The sequence below is a fragment of the Protopterus annectens genome, chromosome 15.part0 (genome assembly GCF_019279795.1).
Source record: "Protopterus annectens isolate FY-2018-M chromosome 15.part0, PAN1.0, whole genome shotgun sequence".
NCBI classification, from domain to species: Eukaryota; Metazoa; Chordata; order Ceratodontiformes; family Protopteridae; genus Protopterus; species Protopterus annectens.
The window spans coordinates 623,622,288-623,643,156 of NC_056749.1; the positions used below are offsets into that span (position 1 = coordinate 623,622,288).

General features: G+C 41.9%; 1 protein-coding gene across 1 annotated transcript in view; it reads right to left on the minus strand.

Annotated features, from left to right (window-relative positions):
• The window catches only part of LOC122789862 (U2 snRNP-associated SURP motif-containing protein-like), a 1,539,784-nt gene that overhangs the window by 648,943 nt on the left and 869,972 nt on the right, over nt 1–20,869 (minus strand). Inside the window, exon 15 of the mRNA XM_044057296.1 lies at nt 8,454–8,616. Within this exon, the coding sequence (XP_043913231.1) occupies nt 8,454–8,616 (163 nt within the window). The remainder of the gene's footprint in view (nt 1–8,453; nt 8,617–20,869) is intronic.

The window sequence follows — 20,869 nt, forward strand, 5'->3', positions numbered from 1 at the left end:
GTCACAGCAATTTGAGGTCTCCTGAGGAGAAATACTTTTTATATGGAGAAATTCCTGGAGCACAGTGTTTGTCAAAGACTAGCTGTCTAGACCTCAAATTCCATGAGGTTCTCGCCTAACCTACCCAAATCCTGTGGATAGGCTTGGGAGGAGGATTGAGGTAAGGGCAAACAGACAGCAGATGTCATAGGTTTTGCCCTGGACCTAATCTTGGGTGTGCTGACAGGCTGGGACAGATGCAGGCTTTGGGCTGGTGGCCATGACCTGAATCTGGTCTCCAGGATTCTCTGCGAACGCAATGATATGGGGAATACGGCCCTTCACCTCATTAACTAAGATATGGGCATGAGAAGCTTTAGCCTGCCAAGTGGCTCCAGATCCATCAAATTAGGCAAACACGGCCCAAGCAGACATCAACTGTGCTGATAAGGCAGCTTCCAAAGAGGTCTCACCAGAGGTCTCATCAGGTTGCTCAGTTATCAAAGGTCGCTGAGAAGTCGCCTCTCTTCCTTTGACCATTTTCAGCCTGACAGGATTACCTGAAACAGAGATGTCGTCATCCAAGTCTCTTTCACATGTTTCTCTTTTCTTAAGTGGGAGGTCTACCAAGGAACTGTCTGACACCACGGTGTGTGAAGGCTACCGATATTCTTTCCTTTTCTAAATGTTTCTGCATTGTCTTGGCCCTACACTTAACTGTCCTGGAGTTAAATTAAAAGCAGAGAACAACTGGGCACATTGTGCTTCAAGCCCAGGCAGAACAAAGTGGAAGTCCCCCATAGGGGATTTGCTTACAAAACTCTCAACAAACAATGGACTTAACTGACAACTAAGTTATGAGCGAAAAACAGAAGTAGTAAATAGAAGTTCCCAAATGGGGTACTTTGCTTACATGCTCCATCTCTGGCTTTAGACTGACCAAAGTACTAAAGTTATCATGTGCTTTGGGCTACGATGGCAAGATGAAAAAAAACTAAGGTAATGGTGCCAGCTGACTACCATTTTTAACACACTATCCTGACTTTGAAGTTTAGGAATTTCTCAAAGGACAGGACCACTGGGGGAGAGAATTTACAGAAGCAATTCACTGCTTTTAAAGGTTTATTCAAAGGGGAGGAACAATGGGGAGAGAAAGACCACCTGCTATTATAGGTCTCTGACATAATGGCCTCCAGTCTGAACACTGCTGACATGTGTGAAGTCAAACATGATGTAGGAACTAACACTTGAAGGATCACAGGCATGACAGACCTGCACCAGATTAAAAGCAAACACTTAATGGTGAAGGACTATCTTGAGCCTTGGCATGAAGACTCACTTTCAACATACTGTAACCCTCACTATGCTACTAAAAATAAAAAAAATAAGTGACAGTACAGCAGAGCTAGAAAAGAAACTCCCTGCAAGACATTCTGTAGGATCATGTCACTATTTGTTTCCAAAGAGAAATGCATGTGCATGTACATATCTATACATCATATGCATCTGTATATGTGCGTGCGCATATTACATATATATATATATATATATATATATATATATATATAGATATAGATATAGATATATATAGATATAGATATATATAGATATAGATATATATAGATATAGATATATATATATATATATAGCTATATATGGGTCTACATTGCTTGCTCAAACTGCATTATCGCGAAAGCCGGTTTTTCAAACCGGCAAAAAACAAAAGAAATACTGATAAAAATCAGTAATTTGCAGGGGGTGGTCAAGCCCCCTTTAACCCCCCCTACTTAAATATACCAACTCCGAGATCGCACTACAGTGCAGCAAGGGGAAATATTCCTGTTACACGCTGTATGCAGATCTCCATTTAGTCCGGTCCTTTTATACATATATATATATATATATATATATATATATATATATATATATATATATATATATATATATATATAGATGTATAGAGGTCTACTTCATAACATTGAAATTTCATAACGTTGAATTTCATAACAGAGACCAAAACATCTAAATTCCAAAACACTGAAAACCCAAAATACTGAAAACTCAGAACATTGAAAGTGTGCTTCATAACACTGAAAACTACAATGCATATGTAACATCCTCTCATCCTATAAGACTTAACAAACACACTTTCTACTATGTCCCCTGCACCACCCATGTAGGGGGTTCTGCCCCCGCACCCCCCCTAAATTAAATACACCAACTCCAAGATTGCACTACAGTGGAAAAAAGTTAATTTCCTAACCTCACTATACACTTTGGTTAGGAAATTACTTTTTTTCACTGTAGTGCGATCTTGGAGTCGGTATATTTAATTTACAGAGGGGTGTGGGGGCACAGCCCTCCACATGAGGGTGCAGGGGGGCTTGGTCACCTGAGAAAGGTAATAGAGTGTGTATTTGTTAGTTAGGTGGTGGTGTAGGGGGATCTTATTTACTTGTGCAATGTAGTTTTTAATGTTATGAAGCATGCTTTCAATGTTCTGAGTTTTCAGTGTTTTGAATTTTCGATGTTATAGTTTCAATGTTATGAAATTCACCATTATGAAATTTCAGTGTTATGAAGTAAACCCATAAAGTACAGTTTTGTACCTACCATAAATGTAGATGTTCGCGTGTTCACCCTGCTGCAGTCATCACACTAGGATTATCCTGTCGTCAGGCGGTCCCGCAGTCGGACGGAATTCCAAAGTCTTGGTCCGGCGTCGGTTGCTGTCGCTTCTTCCCTGACGTCAGTGTGCCAGGGGTATATATAATGCATCCTACGCCATTTTCTTCAGTTTTTCTTGCCCCAGATGTCAGGTGCCCCCAAAAAGGTGGTCAGTAATTAGTACTAATTTATGAAGTTTTAGCACAAACACAAAATCCTCTAGCTATAATCAAATACATCAGGTTTTGTAGAGATTTAGCCAGTTAGATCAGAAGGGTGGAGGGGGGGGTAACCTGGACTGCAGCAGGGTGAACACTCGCAAATCTACATTTATGGTAGGTACAAAACTGTACTATGTTCATTGTGTTACCCTGCTGCAGTTATCACACTTGGGTAGAATCCCAAAGCTAAGGATGGGTGGAGGATTCATAGAGGGTTAGAGGAGGCTAGAAGGCCCTGCAGAACTGCAGTGGCGAAGCCAGCTCTAGTCTTAGAGTAAAGTGGTAAGTGGTAAGTGGTAGTGTTTGGTAAAGGTGTGTACTGAACTCCAAGTTGCAGCTTCCAAAATATCCTTGGTTGGAACCCCACTGAGGAAGGCTGTAGATGTAGCTGTTGCCCTGGTAGAGAGGGACCTAATGGGAGCAGGAACTGGTTTTCCATCCATGATGGGTATAACAAAAATGAATGCAATGTCCTATCTATTTGGAAATGGTTTGTTTTGATATAGCCTTCCCTTGTGAAGCTGTTGCATAGGATACAAAGAGCTGGTCAGATTTTCTGAAAACCTTAGTTTTATCCAAGTAGTAACGAAGCTGCCTGTGAATGTCCAAGGAATGCAGGAGTCTTTCTCCTTTGTTCTGTGGATTTGGGAAGAAGGTGGGTAAGTGTATGGTTTGATTTAGAGCCACACTGGAAACCACCTTAGGCATGAAGGAATGATTAGTTCGTAGAGAAACTCTGTCTTGATGGAAAATGAGGAAAGGATCCACTGCCATTAGTGCCTGCAGCTCTGAGACTCTTCTAGCTGAAGTTATTGCTAGCAGCAGGGCAGTCTTCCATGATAGAAACTGTAGATCTGCAGAGAAAGCTGGTTCAAAGGGAGGTAGCGCAAGTTTTTCCAGAACAAAATTGAGGTCCCATGTTGGTGTAGGTGCTCTCCTGGGGGGGGGGGGTCTAATGTTTTTTGCCCCTCTGAGGAACTGCCTTAGAAGTGGATGTGAAATTAAGGGTGGATCCGTGTTGTAGTGTGCTGAAATAGCTGATGCATGGATTTTAATGGAAGAAAAAGAAAGTCCTTTGTGCAACATCTCAGTTAAATACTGTAGAATCTGAGGCATGTGAGGCTGAAGTGTGCTTTAGCCTTTAACTTGGTTCCAGGCGCAAAATCTTTTCCATTTGTCCGAGTAGGCCTTCCTGGTGCTGGGTCTCCTAGCTTCCAGAAAAACATCCATAACTGCTTGGGAAAGAGGAGCTGGCTGAATACTTAGTTAATTTGCCATGCAGCCAGATTTAAGGTTTTGAGCTGGCTGTGTAGAATCTGATTGTTTTGCTGTGTGAGCAAATGAGCAATTTGTGGCAAAATCCAAGGTGGGCCCTGGGCCATATTCCTTAATAGTGGGTACCAGTGCTGGCGTGGCCAGTCTGGGGCTATGAGTATCAGTCGTGGTCTCTCCTTTCTGATTTTCAGAAGCACCTTTGTGAGGAGAGGCAATGGAGGGAAGGCATATACTGTCAGGTTTTTCCAACTGAATGAGAGTGCGTCCACATTTTAAGCTTGATGGTGAAGTGTCCTTGTACAAAATTTTGTTAGCTAATAGTTTCCACTCGTGGGGATCCATGATGTTTCTGCTGAGGTCATCTGCCAATGTGTTCTTTTTTCCTGGCAGGAATTGAGCTTGTAACTGAATTTGGTAAGCCAGTGCTGTGTTCCACAAGGTCATTGCTTGCCTGCACAGAGGGGTAGGAGTGTGTACCCCCTTGTTTGTTTATGTACCACATTACTGTGGTGTTGTCTGTCCTTATTGTAAGTTGTCTTGGATGTAATACGTTCTTGAAGGCTGTCAGAGCATTCTGTACAGCTAGCATCTCTTTTTGATTAATGTGCAGATTTCTTTGATCTGCAGTCCATACGCCTTGAACGCACTGTCCTGCCATGTGTGCCCCCCAGGCGTAGTCCGATGCATCTGTTGTCATAGCTTGCCTGGCTGGGGGAAAGGTGAAAGGCTGACCCTTGTTGAAGTGACATGCCTGAGACCACCATAGAAACTCCTGTTGTAGGCCAGGAATGAGAGATATCATTGTGTCCAAGCTGTGGCTGTGTTGAGACCATACACTTTTTAGGTACCACTGTAATTTCCTCATATGCAGCTTTGCAAATGGTATTAGTAGTATGCAAGATGCCATGAAGCTCAAGGCCTGCAAAATTTTTCTTGCAGGGAGTAGGGTCTTTGTTGCCATTGTTTTGAAATATTGAGTCAGTTGTAGTTGTTTGTCTGGCATCAGGTAAGCCTTCTGGGCCGTTGTATTCAAGCTGGCACCCAGGAATGTCAAATTTTGTGAGGGTACTAGTTTTGATTTCTTTTCATTTACTGTGTACCCCAGGCAACTTATAAGATGTTTTACAAAGGCCAGATGCTGTAAGAGGATGTCCTTGCTTTCTGCTTGGATGAGGCAGTCGTCTAGGTATGGGTACATTTGAATTCCTCTTTGTCTGCAGTATGCAATTACTGGTGCCAGGCATTTTGTGAAGAACCTGGGTGCAGTAGATAAGCCAAAGGGCAGTGCAGAGAATTGGTAATGGGTTGAACCTGCAATGAAACGGAGGTATCTTCTGCAACTTTGTCTGATAGGAACATGCAGGTATGCCTCCTTGAGGTCCAACTTCACTAGCCATGCTTTCTTGCCCAACATGGGAAGAAGCTGCTGTAGTGTTAGCATCTTGAATTTGGGTACTTGTAAGAAGGTGTTTAGAATTGATAGGTTCAGAATTGGTCTCCAGGCATTGTCCTTTCTGGGGACTAGAAAGAGTCTTGAGTAACATCCTTGGCCTTGCTCTCGTGTAGGTACCATTTGAATGGCTCTCATATCCATGAGAGCTGTAATTTGTTTTTGTGCCTCTGCCCATTGATTTTGTGGCAGGTTTGGCATTCCTCTTTTCATTGGCAAGGTGCGGAAATGGAATCTGTATCCTCGTGAAATTATGTCTAGGACCCATTTGTCCTTTGTGACAATGTGCCAGTTGTCTGAAAAAAGTGCGAGTTTTCCTCCCAAGGGAGCTGCCAAGAGAGTACTGCTTGGCCAGATGAGGTGCAAGTCATTGAGTTTGTCTTCTGGTAGATTGGGCCTGTCTTCTCCTCCCTTCTGTGTTGCAGTGCCCCACTGTCGAGGTTTGTATTGGGCTTGTGATTGTCCTCTGCCACTTGGACGTCTGTATTTACCCCTCTGTGGTCTGTCAGTAGCTGGAAAGGACCAATTTTTAGTTGGCCAATTTCTGCTGAAGCGAGGGGGCTGTACCTGTAGGAAATCTTTGACTGTCTGCATAGATTTTGCCTTATCCTCCATTTTCTTTAAGACGACTTCTGCCTTAACTCCAAATAGAACATCCTGCTGTAAGGGAGCATCTAGAAGCTTTGCTTTAACATGATCAGGCAGAGTTTGTTCCTTTAACCAAGCATGTCTATGTATAACAGACCCAGTGACAGCTGCTCTGCAGGAAGCCTCCAAAGAATCAAAACCACATTGTAAAGTATGTTTGCCCACCTGTTCAACTGCATGCAACAGATCCTGCATTTCTTTCAATTCAGACTGTTGAGGGAGTGTGCTCAGTTTTTGTTTTAGCCGAGACATAAGAAATTGCTGATATTTCAGCATGTGAAATTGGCAATTTAGTGCTCTCATAACTAGAGTGGCTGAGGTGTAAACCTTTTTCCCCCCACCTGTCTAGTGCTCTGGTGTCCCTTTCAGAGGGTACAGGATTTTTTGCCATAGAAGCCTTAGCCCCTTTGGGACCCTGGGAGATCGTCTCTGGATCAGCAACAGGACTTTTATAAAGGAATCTGTGGGAATCAGGCACTCTACAGTATCTGTCTGGCTTGGCTGGAGCAGGAGGCAGAGAATCTGGGTTCAAACTAGATTCGAAGTAAACATCATCCACAATGTCTAAAACTGGGGGAATAGCAAGTGGTCTGTGCTGGGGGAGTAAAAGAAACTCTCTGAGCGTTTTCTTTGAGTTAGAGTAGTCCTAACCTTCCCAGTGAAAATGTTCCCTCATAGTGTGTAAAGTTTCCCCAAAGGAGTAATCTTCAGGAGGAGAAGCCGAGGGAATAGAATATTCAGCATCAGAATCTTCATAAGGGGAGAAGGAGTAATCTTGGTCCTCAGAGGAGCCTGACAAAACAGACACTTGATCAGAGGAGGCATAGTCTTCCTCTTGTCTAGGCCTTTTGTCGGGTGGGGGTTGGGAACCCCTGATTAGAGCGCTCAAATCTTCAGACATTTTAAGCATCTGTTTCTTAGGCATGGGGCCTTGAACAGGAGACTGAAGTGGTCTTTTTAGGTTTAATAGGAGTCTTAAGCTTAGGATACGATTTTATGGCGAGTGTCGTCAGTCTGAAGGCGCCTTCAGAAACCGAAGGTGTTTCTGCAGCACCATCTCTTTCTGCAGAGTCGTCGGTAGGGGCTGAACAAAATGGCTGCGTTGACCTAGCGCTCTCCGCCAAAGGATCCGAAGCGGTCTCGGGTTCCAAATCTGCGGTAGTCAGGGGCTGCGTCGGAACCTCACTGAAGACCGGTGAACTGGAAATCGGTCCAGCCAAGGCCTCGGAGTCTGGCTTGGGCCTAAGCTGCCTGTCCTTATCCTTGCGTTTTTTGTGCACGCCGGTAGTCAGTTGCTCCGACGGCATTGTGTAGTTAAATTTTCTACCGAAGTAGTGTCGTGCGAAATCAAAGCATCTTTTTATAGTACGCTTATTAAACCTATCACAAAAACGACAACCAGTGACGTCGTGGTCTGGGCCTAGGCAAGGTATGCAGTAAGAGTGAAAATCCTTATGAGGTATTTGCTTCCCACAAGAAATACAATTGTTAACTTTTTCTGACATTAGTCTGAGGCAAGAAAAGTTTCCCCAACGGGGTACTTAGCTTTATTGAAGACTTCGGATCTGAAATTCGACTTTGAAAATGTCAGGAGTCGGCCGACCGGCACTTGTGAACTGCTTCTGCTTTGGGCACCGCGTGGCAAGAGAGACTGAAGAAAATGGTGTTGGATGCATTATATATACCCCTAGCGCACTGATGTCAGGGAAGAAGCGACAGCAACAGACGCCGGACCAAGACTTTGGAATTCCGGACAACTGCGGGACCGCCTGACGACAGATAACCCTAGTGTGATGACTGCAGCAGGGTAACACGATGAACATCATTACTATTACTTCAGATAACCTTTCTTGCGACTTGTGTCCCCCACAGCAGTGATATATATATATATATATATACATATATACACACACACTTTTTTTTTTTTTTACATACAAACATACACGCGCACATCTTTTTCAGAAAAGTTTACATCCACGCAGGCTTCACAACTACATGCCTTTTAAGCAAGAAGATGCTAAACATCTCTAATGTATCCAGGTCTTCCCCACTGGATACTACAATCAGTGGCTTTTAATTCTAGACATAAGCTCTTAACTGCACCAATGCACGGTATATTGCCAACATCTAAAGTATATTAAAGATTAAATTAGAGAAAGTAATTTAACCAAACAGAAAAACCTTTAATTACCATAAAGGATTAGAATTCTTACCTTTTTCTGTAATGGAGTTTGTAAAATGGAAAGCGATTCAGCTATGCATTCTACTACCTCCCCTGCCGCCTCTGCATTTTCTAAACAGAATACCATGGCATCACCTATATCAACCCTCCTAGGTACCAAGCCTCTTAATATATTTTCAAGTTTGTCTCGGTTTCTGTAACAAACAAATTTCAAACATTTATGACCCAATTCAGGGAAAACTACTATATCAAAATATTTTCCATCACTACACAATTAAGAATACATTTTCAGTAGCTGACAGTAAGTGTTTACAACATACCACAGCAGTGACTTAATGAAAGCATCAATTTGCCTTTCAGCTGCTTGCAAATTAAAATTGTGAGAGTTTACTTCAGAAAACAGATGACATTTCTGGTGACTTGTGTCCCCCACAGCAGTGACAGAGGTCCCAAACTCCCATATAAAAAAGTCAGTCTCTCTGTGAAGAACAATGCAAGATATGGGCACATGCTGGATTATACTGACAGACTTTTTTCTTAATGCAGTACAGCAAATGCATACTTACTGTATCTGTTGATCAGTGACAAGGCTCTCCTTCTACTGGGTAACCTAGAAGCATCTTTTTTTGATACTTCAAGCTTAGCACATTTACTTCAATTTCCAGCTCCTGTAGCCAAGTAGCATGCATTCCTTTTGCTGGTTCACACCATTTATCAAGCTAGCAGGATGCACCAGCTCTTGAACTCCTAGTATGACTCCCATACACGGCAGCACATAAAGAAAAACAAATATAAAACTACAGATGACAACCGTGACCCAAGGAATTTTACTACTTATTCTATACGTGCTCTTCCCCCAGTCTAATATAAGAAACAAACTACAATCCTCAAGGTTGAAAAAGAAAGGCTAGTTGTTTGAAAGGTACTGCTCTCCACAAAAAGCTCTGACATAAATTGTAAAGCCTCGCTATGGAAGAAAAGACAGAGTTAATAATTAAAAGATGACGGATTCTATTAGTGTAAAACAGTACAGCAGAGAGTCGATTATCCAAAATTGGGACCTAGGGTAGTTTGGATAATCAAACTGTTCAGATAATCAAACATGCACTGAACTGGATAAGCTGCAAAAATCTTGTTTTGTCTACATGCTTTTCAACCATTCAGTGATTCCAGTGAACAATAAAGAATATTTTTCACACATGAACGGCTACAAGCTCAAAAAATATGCACAAGCAAATACATATGTTAACATATTCAGACTATGATTTTTCCTACCCAAAAACTTTGGAAGGCTATATTCAGATAATTGACGTTTCTGATAATCGACATTCGGATAATCAACTCTCTACTGTATAGAAACTCTCCAAATTCAGGAAGCTTAGAGAGAGTTAAACATGGAGATTTGAGCTGGAAGAGACAGCAGATGTTACAGCTAAATGCATTAACTACAAACATAACAGTGAAGAAATAAGGCTGCTACTGCCTAGAAGGCTGAAAAAAATGACAAGAGCTGATCCAAACCCAAAGGAATGTCATCTGCAATAAGGCAGAGGTGAGAACAGAATAATGCACTGCAGAGCAAGCTAAAAGGAAAAAAAGGGTACAGGTAGAAACCCAGCACATTAAGACAGCACCTGACACTTATTCATTAGTTCATCAGACAAAGAAATCATACAGTATTTTAAAAAGCTATGTCGACAGGATATGGTGCTGCGGTAGCGTTGTCACCTCACAGTTAGACGTCACCCGTTCAATTTTCAGAGCGTCTTCTGTGTGGCGACATGCATGAATGGGCGTTCCTTCATTGAAGGTTGTGCGTTAGGCCCGGCAAGCCAGCATGTAAAACTCTACTGCCAATCATTAGCGGACCGGAGTTCCGCTGTGGCAACCCCTAAAAGCCGAAAAATAAAAACAAACATGTTGACGGAATAGTCATGTTAACAGTTTCTCCCAACAGGCCTGTCAGTTATAAGGCAACAGAGGGCTCTTTATTCAAGCTAGAGTAGGTGAAAGACTGGAGGGAGTACTGGAAAATGCTAATCAGCTGTGTTTTAGTGTTATTTCCTTAGTAAAAACAGAAAGGGAATAGTGGCAGTCATATTAGAGGTAAACAGAAGAGCAGGTAGTGACATACAGGCACTACAAATTGTAAATAAATGTACAGTGTGAAGATATCTCAGCAGAACTAAAAAAAGAAGAGCCAATAATGATACTGTAAAATGAGGAGTGCAAGAATTCTGAAAAAAAAAGAAAAAAACAGAACACAGCATTAATAAAGTAAAGCAACATTTTTTTGCACAAAAGAAAAGCCAAGGTACTGGATATGCAAACTAAGAAGAAAAAGGCAGTGAAAGAAATGTGGAGTTGAAGTCCTGAGGCCTGGAATGCACTGTCTGGTCTATTGAAGACATATGGGAAACAGCTGCAATCAAAAAGGGAAACAATGTAGCTGGATGACTGATGCAGACTTTTAGTAAAGACAGGCTTTTTAAGGGACGCAACAGAAACAACTGGCAGAACAGATTTGAGAAAATCTGATATTTTTGGAGGGGTGGTGTATACTTAGTGTCTTGTTTAAATGCTCTAGGTTAGGCTAGAAAGCAAACTTTATGCTTCCTACTGAAGTCTTGGGGATACTAAATGTTTATGAACTACACTGTAAATTACAAGGAGGACTGATAGTTTTACTGTTTAAAATAACAATGAAAACAAGTTCTAGACTTTACAGGGAAAGCTGCCAAAAAAACAGCTGCGTGAAGAAACTAACTTTCACATGTTCCATTATATTCAAGTTCAGTGGCTATTTTCTTGCATCAAATGCTACAAAGGACTACTTTGTGAAGAAATCAGTACAGTTGTATAAGAACTTATCATAATAGTAGATATCCTACTGATTACTGTTGCAGCATTCCAAACTGTTGGGTTACCCCACCGAATAGTCTATGTCTGGCTGGGGGTACTAAAGCCATAACCTTCCAGACAGCCATACTCTTGATTTATGACCCAAGCCCACAGATGTAAAGGTGCATAAGCAGACATATGAGCGTAACTCCTCAGACGATCTCCAAACGGGAAAGCCTGAAGATGCTTGGGAGACAAAGTAAACCAGTCAGCTAAGAGGGGAGAAGCAGAAAGGCAGCGAGAGTTCCCTTGATCTATGAGGTAACAGAAAGGGGGGTGGGGGGATCAGCTAAGGGGGATGGCAGGGTAGGAAATAATGCAACAATGATCAGTAGGACATCTAGTATTATGGTAAGCTTATACACAACTGTAATATGCCCTCAGATCACCGGTTCCAGTATTCCAAACTGTGGGGCAATTCCCAAAGCTTAAGAGGTGTGAAGGGTAGTTGGGAGAGACAGAAGAAAGAATTTTCTAGTAATCCAAACAGGACTGACCTGGCAAAGGCAGCTATGGATTTAGAAAAAGCATCCACTCTGTTTGGTGAAAGTATGCAGAGAACAAGCAACTGCTTCTAAATTTGTCCTAGAGTCAATCCCCTTGTAAATACCCCAGATAAAATTACAGCTCTAGAAGAATGAGCGTTTATTGGAGAGAGTAAAGATTTACCAACTTGAGTGTAGCAACAGCAAATGGATTTTGAGATGCAGTTAGCAATAGTTAAAACTGGGTTTTATAACTTGGAATCTTAGGAGACAGACAACTGGACAGACTTTCGGATAGCCTTACTCTTAGCCAGGTAGACTCTGAACTGTCTACGTACTTCAAGAGAATGGAAAATTATCTCTCCCTTATTTTGAGGATTTCAGAAGATTTATGGCCTGATGAAGAGAGTTCCTTTACTACCTTAGGAATGGAGGAGGAATTGGCTGTTAAAGATGCTCTTGTCCTCATAAGAATAAGAAAAAGGGACAGTCATAAGTGTCTGTAGATGGGAGATTCATCTGGCAGAGATGAGGGCTACCAAAAGAATAATTTTCTAAGTACAGAATTCGAAAGCAGCAGTAGCTGCTGATTTATGAGGAGGGAGGAGTGACTTTTTCCAGGACAAAGTTGAGGTCCCAAACAGAAGGGATAGCTTTCCTGGGAGGTTTTACATGTTGTACACCTTTGAAGAGACATTTTACCTCAAAAGTCTGGTCAGAAGTGGAGGATCCAGAGATAGGTATGCAGATATGGATGAAATGTGCCTTAATAGATCTGCATGTTAAGGCCGACTGCAACAGCTCACACAAATAAGAGGACCAGCAGTGTATTAGTGAGTACTGGGTAGAGTTTTTTTTAGTACAACACCATATAGTAAATTTTTTTCATTCTGCTATGCAAGATTTTCTGATAGCTGGCTTTCTTGGCTCCTGGAGAACCTTAAGCACGTCCTCAGAAAACTAGTATCTCAAGGGGATCAGAATCCTACCATATACAACGTCAAGTTGAGTAATGGCAGGTTGGGAAGTAGTAGTGAGGCTTTCTGTTGTGTGATTAAGTCCAATGGAGGGGAGTTTCTGGTGATGGCCCTTGGCTAGGTGGAAGAGAAGGGGAAACCATTGCTGCAGTGTCCAAAAAGGAAGTAACCAGTAAAATCTTTGGATCTTTAACAAGACCTTGGAAAGAAGGGGAAGTGGAGGGATGGCATACAAGAACCTCCCTTTCCAAGGAAAGGGCATTGCATCCATCTTCCAAACTTAAGGACAGTAGGTTTTGTTCAAAACAGAAGAAACTGTTTGCTGTCAGTGGAGGAAGTGAGATCTATCTGTGGCATCCCCCCCCCAATGTGCGGACTACGTAAAAGAAGATTTTGTTCACCATCCATTCATGGGACTCCTCCTTTGATCTGCTTAGAAAATCTGCCATTACACTGTCCTGTGATGGAATGCAAACTGGAAGGAGGTACGTATTGTGGCCTGCTCACATAATCATGAGAGCCAATCAGCACTGTAATATGACAATTGGTATGCTTGTGTACACTCAAGGGAAATAGTTTCCAGGAGTAGGAAAGAATTTGTGGGGCCTGTATTAATGCCCTCACCTCCTTCAGATTAATGCTCTTTAAACTTAGGTTTGTAAGCCAATGTCCTGAACTCTCAGGTTGCCCGGCCATGCTCCCTATGCATCGTCTGATGAGTCAGTATGCAGTTCCCATTTTGTTGTCTGCAGTTTGAAAGCAAGACCCAGCTTAATCTTTGCTTGTGATATCCACCACAGTATTTCCTCCTACAGGCAGGACAGGAAAGGAGCCTGTGCCCACGAGATGAGAATGTTAGGACCAATTGAATTTCAGATACCTCTGGATCTCCCTCATATGGAGTCTACCAAAAGGGACCACGTGGGATGGTTGCTGCCATGAATCACTTGCAGTACATAGCTGAAGAGAAAGGGAGACCAGAAGTAACAGGCTAGGGTTTGCACTTTGTTTTGCGGAAGGAAAGCCAGCTTTAGTTTGATGTTTATTCTGAACACCAAGAAAACACGGTCATGGATTGAATTTCACTACAGACTTTTTTTAGATCAATTGGTGAAGTTACAGTCAAGAGTATCTGCTGAGAAGATGCCTGTATTAACAGACTGCCCGAGAAAGCAAACATCTGGATTCCCCTGAGTCCTGCAATAAGCTATGACTGGAGCAAGGCACTTTATGAAGACTCTGGTAGCTGTAGAGAGTCCAAAAGGTAAAGCAGAGAACTGAAAGTGTGATCAGCCAGTAGAAAACCTCTAAAATGTCCTGCAAGTCGGGTAATAAGAATGTGGAGATGGGCATTCTTTAGGTCCAGAGAATGAATGGAAGTAGAGTTAGTAAGGACAGCATCTTGAAATATGAGACGGAGAAAGATGTCAGGGGTGGAGAGATCCAGAACAGGTCTTCAGTCTCCTCCTTTTCATGGGACAAGGAATAATCTGGAATAGAACCCTTTTCCCCACATACTCTGGGGGCATTGGTTCCACTGTGCTCAAATTTTGTGGATGAAGAGGGATGCCAATGAATGGAGTTACTTCTTAACAGGTCACTCTGTACCCATTCTGAATGAAATAACATTTGTCTGAAGCGATGAGAAGTCATTTTTTAGCGCTGAAGTGAGCCTTTCAGAAAGGGGTAGAGATGGACTGAGGGAGGGGGACAGAAGGCAGTCAAGGCAGACTTGTCTGGGTAAGGAGGTCACAAGATGGGTTGCAACCTGGCTCACTGACAGAACACACACTGTGAATGTAGCAGACTAAATCCATCTTCAGACCAGTGGCAAGTGGAGTACCACAGGATTCAGTCCTAGGTCCTCTCCTGTTTGGTATCTACTTCTTTGAAGTACAGGCTAACAGAGAAGATCTTTGGCTAACAAAGTTTGCAGATGACTGCAAACTAGGAGCCATAATCAAAACTCCTAACGATATGGACATCCTACAAAAGGGCCTCACTGAGACAGATGCCTGGTGTCAAAGCCATGGCCTCGAGCTCAATGCCAAAAAGTGCACTGTCATCCCTTTTGATAAAAACTCTGTACACCCATGAACTACCACATAGGCGGTAGTCTAGTTAACACCAAAAGTGCGATGAGACCTTGGGACACAGGTGGACAGTAGTCTCTTCCTTTGATAATCACATCACCACAGCAGTCAGGAAATCCTTCTATGTGGCTCACCTCATCACAAAAGTTTTCTCATCCAGGAAAAAAAAAAGAGGTCATTGTTCCCCTCTACTCATCACTCAGACCCACTATAGAGTACAACGCCCCTTTTGGTATGTACCTCACAAGACATCTACAACAATTGGAAAGGCCACAGAAATACCTCACAAAGAGGATTACCGGCCTCAAACAGATGCCCTATGCAGATAGTCTAAAAAAACTCCAGCTTTACTCTGTCGCATACCGCCTACTCAGAGGCGATCTCTGCCTAACATACAAAGGTATGTCAAACCCAGAACTGTTGGACATGCTCCACGTAAAGAAATCTCAATCCCTCCGAGCTACACGCTCTAGGGACCTAAACCTTGTCAACACAATAAACAGAACATGATGGAGGGATAGATTCCTGTCCCAAAGACTTCCCATACTCTGGAACAAACTACCTATCTATATCAAACAAAGCTCCCCATTAGGACTCCAAGAAAAATCTTGATGACTGGATGGGAGATAGGAAATAAACCCTGGGGATCACTTCTGTGGCTCTGCTTGACAGGGCAACAGGAAAATAATTTTCTTGGGTGGCAAAAGCCAGGGTACCGTTTTGGCTAGGCTTATATAGGCCCTAGGGCCAATAGCCTAGTACCTACCTATGAACTCAGATGCAGAATCCCTGTATGGTTTTTGTCATGGAATATTTTCTAGGACTTTCTTTGCCTTATGAGAAGGCCTAGATTCCATGCTAGTGAAGGAAATGGGTTTTGCAAGGTAATTCTTTTGATATCTTGTCACAGAAGTGATAAAGATCTGTCTACAGTCCTTCATAATTTTACCTTGTTCCTGCAATTGTTTGAAAAGACTGGCAGCATCTGGCCTGAACAAAAAGTTCTTGTTTAAGGCACAGTCAAGAGTTTTACCTTTATGCCCTCTAGAAGGGTCTGAGAATGTAGCCAAGCATATACCTCCTGATCACATTACCTGCAGCGGCTGCCCTGTAGGAGGCTTTTGCAGCATCAAAGTTGCATTTAATGTGTCTAGCCATCTGTAAAGCCTGAACCACTATCAATAATGCCTGCTTACTAGAAGGTCCTTCTGGGGAGGACAACGTTTTGTTTAAATTGCCCAACACACAAGTACTTCAGTCATCTGAGTATGACGATTCAAAGTTTGGCTTGCCAGCATAGAAGACGTATTAACCTTTTTCTCCTCAGTCTGTCCACTGTCGTACTGTTTTTATCAGAAGGAAAAGCACTGGCAGCAGGTAGTGACTTAAAGAGTTTGTCCATACGCATGGAAAACACCAAAAGGTCTGCCACAGGATTTTGGTAAAGAAATTTCAAGCTCTCTGGTATCATTCTTATAAAAACTGTCAGGTCTTTTAGGAGGAGGTGGCTGGGAATCTGGTGCAGTGGAACTGGATGCAAAGGCATCAAGTAAAGCCTAATGATCAGGAGGTACAGGAGCAGGTTTGCCCAATTCCAAGAACTTAGTTTTTCTGTTGATCAAAAATCTGCTTAGATTCCCATTCAAAATGCTTCATCATAACAGCTTCCACAGATGAATCTTTTCCAACAGGGGAGTAAGGAGAAAGGGAAGGAGAAAGGGAATCATCACCTGAGGCCACATGGCCTGACAAATGGATCTTGGATGATTATGCAAAGGAAGACTGCTCAGAGTCCGAATCAACCTCTTCATCCTCAGAAGTGAACAAGTGTCTTTTTTGAAGAATGGAAGGAGGAGGAGTGGTAGCAGTAGGCCCTGCAAAGGCTAGTGCCATTAAGGCCTTAAAATGACCAGTGGAAAAAATCCATCCCTTCTTTGTGCAATGGAAGGAGTTGCATCATTTTTATTTTTGGATCTATTTTTCTTGGGTGCAATATCAGCGTTGACAAAACAGAGGCTCTGACCTCTGATGAACCTTAACCAGCAATATCAATTTCCTGTCTACCAAAGATCTGTGGTACACCTTTGGGTCTTTAAGTGAGCCCCCCCCCCCCCCTCTTCTTACCATCACTTGTAATTTCAGTTTCTTTGGATGTGCAAACCTCAGACACAAATAAGACCTCTTGCAGAGTAGTGGGAGTCTAAGTATATGTAGGGAACACCGTGGGTTATGAAACCTCTGGAACTGCATCACAGTCTGACTGCCCAATCATATCGGGCCTAGACCTCAAACTTTCCTGAGACAGGGTGGTTAGTAAGGGATAGAAGGGTCCATCATCTTTGCTTGGGCGAGGAGCTGAGTTTCCAGGTAGGAACGGAGACAAAAAATCAGGTTCTTAAGGTCTTCTGGACAAAGAACTGACAGATTGTACAATTTACGTAGTTAAGCCCTGCACCTAAGCAGAAAAGGCACTGGGAGTGCAGAACCTTGCAGGAAATCCGCCTATAGCAAAAACACTCCCCCCCCCCCCCCCCTCCTAGCATACATCTAATAAAACAATAAACAGCACAATGCAATTTTGAAAAAAATACAGAAAGCTACTCAAAGGGGCACTTAAAACCAATGTAGGCAAACAGTATTAACAACCATTCATAGGGCAGACAGACAGATGAGTGCGAGACCTGCATGCTGACTGGCAGCGAGACAGTGTTAGGATTTATGTTCATACTTCCAGTTAAATACCATTACTCCTATGAGCTTAAGTCATATGTCTGATGTATGGCTCTATGGAAGGTTTTGGCTTTGGTACCCTAGCTGTACATCCAGGTTATTTGGTAACATAACCCAACAGTTTGGAATACTGTAACAGTGATCTAAGGAAGAGCATATTTCCCACTTTGTACACACAGGTTCGGCTCAGTTCACAGTTGTTCAAGTTATCCACCCTTTTGTGTTATTTTAATTCAGAAAGCACCTCCCACTCATCTCAATTAAAGCAGTGATGACTATAAAAATCATACTGTGTGAGGGCCCTTCCTTTAAACTTCAGCTACCTTCACATTCATACCTCTCCATCTGCTAATACCCTCATATACAAAGATTTCTCTCTCCCCCCTGAAATCTCTCATTAGTACAAAGCATTTAGTGTGGATGTGTTATATGTGATTAAAGTCTCCTTTGCTTTATATGGTGTTGCCTCGAATTTTTCTTTGGACAAAGCATTTAGTACTGCCCTACGGAGTAGTTGGAATCAGAGCACCCGCACAATATGTTTAAAAAATAACAAAACTAATACATTTAGAAGGCACCTGATGGAGGCACACATTCCTCAATTCTTGTTTTAAATAGAAAAGGGACTACAGTTTTGTGAAAACAGTGACTAACAGCAGAGATTATAATACAAAGATGAGTGGTGCAGTTATCACTCTCAATGCTTGGAAATTAGTCACAGGTGGATGGCCGTTCATCTAAAATAATCTGCAGAGCACTGGACATCTTTAGAACAATGGAATATAGTTTTTGCTGTACTTTTTTCACTACACTTTGGATCTGTATGTCAAATTTTAGGATCTCATATACACATGTGCCTAACAATTTAGTGTGTGTGACAGGTTTAATTTTTGTTTTGTTGCATGAGATAGCTGAGGCGGAGTTTTTTTTTTTTTTTTTGTATTATTGTAAGATGAGGATGAGTAAATAGGATTAATTTGGATTTACTTGGGTAAAGCAATAGCTGGCCAGATGTCAGCCAAGTTTCTACAGAGGATGATTCCTGGTTAAGTTCTTGTAGTCTGTTAATGTTTTTGCGATACACAATGGAATCATCTGCATACTGTACAAGGTATGCAGTTGTACAGGCTTTATGTAGGTCGCTGATGAAGATATTAATGAGAATGGGGCTCAAGACTGATCTTTGTAGTACACTGACTGGAAAGGGGAGGAAGGATGAGATGACTTTTTGCCACTTAACAGCTTGGGCTCCATTTTAAAGGTAGCTATGAAACTGAGACAGCAGTGAAATTTGAACATTATAAATACAGAGCTACAATATAATATATAAAACATATAAAATTATAAATATATAACATTGAATTACATCTGTAAAGACTGCCCTCAATAAACATTCTCAGGCAAGTTTTTTTTTTCTGTAGGCGGTCAAGCACACCCTGTACCCTCCAAACTTATACATATCAACTCTGGAGTCATACAATAGTAGAGGAAAAAGCAAACTCCAGTGTTGCTGCACGTAGCTTTGGTGAATTTACTCAGATCATTTCACATTTGCCAAAACTACCTTCTGTAACCTGACATGCTCCTGATGCAACAACTCCAGATTTGCCTGCATTTGTCCCATGGAAGATGTCTAAATGAGACAAGTGGCCAGTAGTGAGTACAGTGCCCCAGAGTTGGCTGTCCATTTGGAAAAAAAAAATGAAAACTGGAGGCCGTGAAGAACACAAAAATGAACTGGAAAATGGCTCTACCCTGGCACTGAGCTTCAGCAACTGTCTGTGGTCCTTGTGAACTGCAATGTGGTGGAAAGCATTCTTCAGATCTAAGGTCACAAGTGAGTGCCCGTGGACGCAGCAATGATACCAAATGAAGACTCAGCATTTCTTTTTTAATTTTTATTACTTTAAAAATAATTTCTTCACAGCCTCTGCTCTGTGGTAAGGAGGAATGCAGCCTGTCTATGACCCAGCTAACCAGAGCCTGACTAGCAGCTCAAGGGTTAGAGAAGCTGGGGGTGGTAAAAAGCATCTCTGCCATTTTGACTACTCTGTGAAGGAGGGGTTCTGCCTGCAATACAACACATTCCTGGTGATGAGGACTGTGCCATAATAGTGTGGACGTTAACAGTTAATATACTGGCACTGAAAGGGGAGCCAGAACTATTTAGGTTTTGTGCAGTTGTGCATATGACATCAGTAGTATTGCCGAAGTAGGGCACAAAATTTCACTGACGTGCAGTACGGCATAAGCTATGTTACTGGCTGCTCCCCATCACTTCCCCTTCCCAACCTCCTGATGATACAGTCCTGGCCCTGGGGGGGGATAGTACTAGAGACACTCGAGGCAAAATGCTGTAGCTGAGCTACTAAAGGCATGCAAAAGGGGTCAAGAAAACATTTCTTCAGCCTGGAAAGGCCCAGATTAGGTTTCCAACAGCTATCATACTTTGGCACCAGGAAAAGCCTAGAATACAATTCCTATCATTGTTCTTGGGAAAGAAAACTTTAGTCTTCCAAGAAAAAGAGCTGATACAGGACCAGCTTTACTAGACCTTTCTATTCAGGAGGGACTGAAAATACTCCACTAAATAAAGGGAATGCATTTTATTTATTTTAGTTTACATTTGTTTATTGGGAAAGTTAGACTGGGCTGAGGACCCATTTTCAGCAGAGGCCCAGGGAGAAAAGCTCCACAAAGAATACATAATGTTATACATGATAATTTGTATACAAAGAAAGAAAAATCTAGGTATAGCAAAGTAAGTAGTAAGACAATGAAATTCACAACTTGTATAATCTTAAAGAATATTACAGATAGTTTAGATTTAATAAGGTAATTATTATATCAATGAATGGTAGTGGGTAGAAGAATGTTAAATATGAGAAATTATAGCCAGTAGTGAAGAAGAGAAATTGGTATACAGACAAATTAACTTGGATGTCACTGTTCAGGTTTTTATATTGGAAAAAATGAACACAATTAAGGAACGAATACATGAACACATTAAGTTATATCACAAAGAAGAAAGTAATGCCCTAGCCAAACATATTATTTGAGTTTCCAGATTACCAGTTTAAATTCTTTATCACTGAGAAACTACATGTAAATCAAAGTGGAGGCCCTTGGCCACTATTACTCGAAGAACGTGAACTATACTGGCAACTTTATTTAAATGCAAATACCTGGCCTGGTTTAAAATTATCACCTTTCTATTAGTCACCTTTTAAAATTAAAAACATTAGAAAGATAAAACAAGTT